Genomic DNA, 5534 nt, shown 5'->3' on the forward strand with positions numbered 1-5534 from the left:
GAAAGAGTATGAAAGAACAGTCAATGAATAAAAATAAATATATTAACAAATATGGCATTTATTTATTGCTATATTGTACATACATTTGTATGTGAAAAGTGTATATATATACATATTCATGTAAGGAGATGAAAATAAGATAATAAAGATCAGAAAAATTCTAATACGTTTCCTCTTTTTATTTTTCATCTCCATCAAGAAAATAGTGACTATTCTTATATTTAGACATTTTAACATTGAAATTTCGAATCGTCTTGACGGTAACGAAAAACTTTTGATCAATTGTAGACAGGGCCGAGTTCAAGCTACCAAAGTTAATTTTCTTCCTTCCAATACCGATTGGATAATTAAATTCATTGTTTTCCCAAGAACTCTGATATGGTGCAATTTATGGAAGGTAATTAATTTTAAAGTTTTATTTACTTCACATTATTCTTCTCTAATATTTCTACAATATTTTGTGTTTTATATTTAAGTAGCTAATTTGAAATACATATCACTTTTATCATATTTTTTCATGGACCTGATTATGAGCAACATGCAAATTTTAATGCATTTATCGCGAATTTTTTTATATAAATGATGTATGTGGTGGTAGGAAGCCTAACATATGTTTCTGGTAACCGCAAGAAAATGGAATATATGTATGAAATAATGCAGCTGGAACTTTTAGGTTTGTGTATAAATGGGATACAAAGAATTTGACAACTATTTTTCTCTAATTAAATCTTAATAAATATTATTAATTTACCAATATCTCATATATTATATTTAATAGTATTACAATACATTTAGAAAACTTAAATCAAGTAAAGTTCTTTTAAAGGAGACAACTTTTTTTTAAAACCAAAATAATATAAGTTCAAAATTTAATCATTGGTAAATGTTTTGTTGTTTGATCTAGAATAATACTTTCCATTTGAGCAGTATCTATGTTCAAAATTAACTGAAAAATGTAGAAACAAATTTAGAAAAAAGATATACCTTATCCCTTTCTTTCTTCTTGTTTTTTTTTGCTTGGCAAATTAAATATTTACTTTTATTTTTGTGAGTTTCTACGACATATATGTAAGTTATTTTACTCTCTCGCAAAAAAAAAAATTATGGTAAAACTCATCATTTTGATGAGTCCCATGGTGAGAGCTTCTAAACTAGTCATGGGTCTTGTGACCGGTCGGTTCCTGGTGAAGGCTACACATCGGTCACTTGATCTGTGACCAGTGTTTTAAAGTGGCTTGCTATCAATCACACGCCTTATGACCGATATCAACAATGCTTCCTTCAAACGGGTGTAGAAAATAATTGGCTGATCAAATTTTCTTATCTCCACTTCAATGTGAATATTTACTCTTTTAGCTTTCTATAGAGTCCAATATATCTTTATTGGTGTACAAGAAGTTCTCAAAAAAAATTCATACTTATGGTGTTTTGAAAATGTTCTGAAACATATTTTTCTCTTTTTTGATCTATTTTGTTTTAAAACCTGTAAAACTTTTTTAATCCTAAAAGTACTTCAAAACCACAGCTAAATTAGATTAAAAATATATATATATATAGTGGTATAAGTTTTATACATAAAAAATTCATGAGACGAATATGCTTCATCTTTTTTTTTTTTTTTTTTTTTTTTTAATCAATCACACATTAATTAAAAAGAAACTCCAAGATTGGTAGTCCAAACTGGAAGAAAAGAGTTTATAGAGGACGTTTCTACGATTAAAATTCTAGACGACCGAGCGAGGTAATGTGCCTTTAGATTCGAAGAACAAGAGATCATCGACAGGGTAAAGAGTGGGAAGGAGGACCGAAGCCGTTGCAAATCATCTAGTAGGTTAGAGAACGCCAACCAGTCTTCTAGATCTTGGACCATCGCAAGTAATTCTGCACAATCTGTCTCGAAACTTTGGCAAGCAACCCCACCAACAAGAATACTCTCCATGGCCTAAATCAGTGCTGCTAACTCCGAGTGAAGGGGGATGGACTTCTTCAGAGGCATTTTGCTCCCATCAATAAGGTATGATCGTCACGTTACAACACCATCAACCCATTTTATATTTTTTTAACGTTATTTTATTTGGTTCTAAGTTGTGGTTGAGCTCTGGACTAGTAGAAGCTCTGCTAAGTAAGTTCATCTATCAAGGCCTTGACCGTGATGATCTTGCCAATCAACTTCTAAAATCAATTAAGTATATAGATGAAATTGACGCTTTCATGCTTCACACCTCAGCCACATCACCCGCGTGCTACATCTTTGGCCTAAATACCGACATTATAATATGAATGTTTGTTTCACTCGGATCTGTGAAACAGGAATCAAGATGGTTAAGTGGGACGAAAAACATTACTTGCTACCACTTGCGAATTTATGGGCTAATCTGATCAGCCGTGATCAACCGCGTCTTCGTGGCCACCATTTTCTTACTGTCTCTGAGAACAAACCTACACGACACTCATGACTCACCCAAACAAGCCATTCTCACCACAAATCATTTTTGATCAAAACCTATATCCTTCCATACACCTATACTTGTTTATAATGTTTGATTTTTTATGGGTTGATTTATTGTAATTTATACCGAATGGGTTTTGGTCTCACAGATTGAGCACATTCCCAGGTTTTACAGAGGATATATTTTTGTATCAAATGAAGTAATAAGCGAATATAATCAGTTCATTTCTTTTTACAATGTCACTATGTGATGTTCCAAAGCCAATGGTGTTTTGAGGATACAAAGGTTCACATGAATTTTAAACAGGGAAATATAAAAGTTCATAAAGATGGAAGATCAATCATACAATCAACAAACAACAACATAAATTCTGGCATCTGATCTTGCCTTCTTGAATATTTGCAGATTCCTCCTATTCGTTACGAATTTCTCTATTCATTAGTCATCACAAACACCAGTGTCTTCCATGTATACACCACATCTTTGTATTCTCCAGTACTTACCAGTGATCTTGAAATCAAACTCAAGCTCGATGAAGCTCACATCTGTTTTAAGAAAGTTCAGAGAGGTGGAAGATTCAAAGATGTACAGATGCTCCTCAGATCCAAGCAGAGCTGGTATATCGTACTCGAGCAATTCAGAACCAATAATGTGGCCATTTTGAATGTAAAAGATGCGACAGGACAGCTCCTTGGCACCAGTTGAGTAATTAACATCAAAGTCGTCCACAAGATAAGTTCCATGAAGCAGCAAAAGACAAGCCTTAAATCTAAAAAATAAAGGAAAAGGTCTCTGAATTTGATCTAAAGTGATGATTAGAAAATCCCCTGTTTCTTGGTGATCAAAATATGCAGGCACTTCTTTACTAGGGAAAAGCTTAAACTTGCAATTCAATATCTCGATGAGTTCTCTAGCTTCTTGACTTAGGTTGAAACAGTTGGCAAAGTTGAGAATGATCTCTGGATGTTCAAAAGATCCTAGTATTCTTTCGAGCGAATCGCAGTTAGCTGCATTAAGGATAGAGAGAGAATCCGGAAGTTGGGGCAGTGATACGAGATTCTTGCACCCATTGAGGTGAAGTTGTGATAGTTGAGGGAATTGTTCCTTGCAGCTCAACTCAAACTCTTGGACACTATCAGGAAAATGTGGGAACACCTTGAGGCTTTTGCAATCATTCATTATCAGTTCAAGAAGACGAAACCAAGACCAGATGGATAAAGGCACTTCTTCTATAGCAGTATCACTTAGATTGAGATATTCAATGCTTTTAGAAATATTTGGAAACTTTTGCAACCCTTTGCATTTGCTGAGGTCAAGTCTAGAGAGAGATTCTAAGTTGATGTTGGTTGGAAGTACCTTTAGGTTGTTGCATCCCACCATCTCTACCGTAGTGAGACATGAGAGATTCTGGATAGATGGAGGAACTTCTTCTATTTCTGTAAAGCTCAAATCCAATTCTTCGATGCTGTTAGGAACAGGTGGGAACTCCTTGAGGCTTTTGCAAGAATTCATATCTAGCTTCCGAAGAAGGGACAAATACATGACTGACGAAGGAACCTTTTCTATCTCTGTAGCAGAAAGAATAATTTTACTAATGTTTGTGGAAATTTCTGGAAACCTCTTCAACTTTGAGGAGGTAACAATAAGATCAGAAAGAGATTTCAAGTTTATGTTTGTCGGAAAAGCCTCCAGATTTGAGCATTCCACCATTGCCAATTTCTTTAACTTATCAAGTTTCCCAATAGAGGAGGGGAGCGTCACCAAACTCGAACAAAAAGCGAGGTTAATCATCTCTAGATTGGTGGCATTCCCAATACAGGAGGGGATCTCCACAAGACTTGTGCAAAAACCTAGGTTCAATCTCTTTAGACTTGTGGCATTGGAGAGATTAGGGATTTCTTTTAGGTTCTTGGAGTACAACAAGTTGATGTCCTTGAGACTTCCAAACCGCTGTACATGCAGTTGAACAAAGACATAAATTGTTTGTTGCCCGGTTAGTCAAATGTTGTGTGAAAATCATATACGCATTTACTACTCAAGACTACACATTACCATATATGTACGATTTCAATTAGCAAAGAAGCAAGTAAAGAGCATATAAACATAAAAATGTAGTGGCACCAGATAGAAAGAATATACGATGAATGCGTTTTAAGTGAAAACTACGAGATGATGAATTCAAAAGTTGGAGGGAGAAAGAAAATTAACTATTTACTTGATCTCCTTCCCACAATTTCTCAAGTTTGCTATCCACCATGACAAGTTTAACAAGAAACTCAGGTTGAAACTTAGAAGGCATAACTTTCATGGGAAAGCTATCCCAGTGTAGTAATTTAAGTTTGTAGGGTAGAAACTTGAGATCTTGTGGTAAATGCAGCTTTGGCGCAACAAACTTCTCATCATAGATTTTTAAGTATTCGAGACTAAGCACCCTTTCAAAAGCTCGCTCGTCTATTTCTAGTTCGTGTCTGATCTCAGATAGATTGAAATTTATGCCTCTAATAGCTATAGTGTCCTGTAAAAAAAAAATATGAAAGAAAACAATTCCTTACTTAACAAGTAAAGTTTTTTAGTCATCAAATGATTATTTAGCGTAACAAAATGGTTGGTGATATGTCATGACTTACTGTATTGTATGCGAGTGCATTGCAAATTTTCTGAGCATCCACCAAAACTGTACATCCCTCTAGCTCTTCCCTTACCAATTTTGCTAGCAATGTATGCATTCCTATCTTTCCGTCATATGTTATATATGAGAGATTTCTCCTCTAAAACTCTAAGCCTTCGACTAAAGCCATCTCCAATAACTTCTTCCACTCTATTTATCATTTGACCATTGAAAAAGCAAGCTATGTCACTGAATAAATCTTTTTCTTCTAAACTTAAGGCCTCATAGCTGAATTTCAAAATGTTCAAAATATCTTTGTGAAGGCTAGTCTTCTTTAGATTTGCAAGTTCCATTCTCCACATCTCCTTGGACATTTGCTTGAAATGGGAGCCCATTACCTGTAGTGCCAAAGGGAGATCACTCGCAAACTCGGTAGCTTCCTTAGCAAGATCCTCAAAACCATGATATGGGTAATT

At 34.7% G+C, this 5534-nt stretch overlaps 1 protein-coding gene across 1 annotated transcript in view; it reads right to left on the reverse strand.

Moving 5' to 3' along the window:
* The window catches only part of LOC104704557 (probable disease resistance protein RPP1), a 3852-nt gene continuing 1206 nt past the window's right edge, over positions 2889-5534 (reverse strand). The window contains exons 3-5 of the mRNA XM_010420620.1: positions 5457-5510; positions 4666-4965; positions 2889-4400 (exon numbers count right to left, since the gene is read on the reverse strand). Coding sequence (XP_010418922.1) covers positions 2889-4400; positions 4666-4965; positions 5457-5510 — 1866 coding nt within the window. The remainder of the gene's footprint in view (positions 4401-4665; positions 4966-5456; positions 5511-5534) is intronic.

The sequence above is a fragment of the Camelina sativa genome, chromosome 7 (assembly GCF_000633955.1).
Source record: "Camelina sativa cultivar DH55 chromosome 7, Cs, whole genome shotgun sequence".
In the NCBI taxonomy this organism is placed as follows: domain Eukaryota; kingdom Viridiplantae; phylum Streptophyta; class Magnoliopsida; order Brassicales; family Brassicaceae; genus Camelina; species Camelina sativa.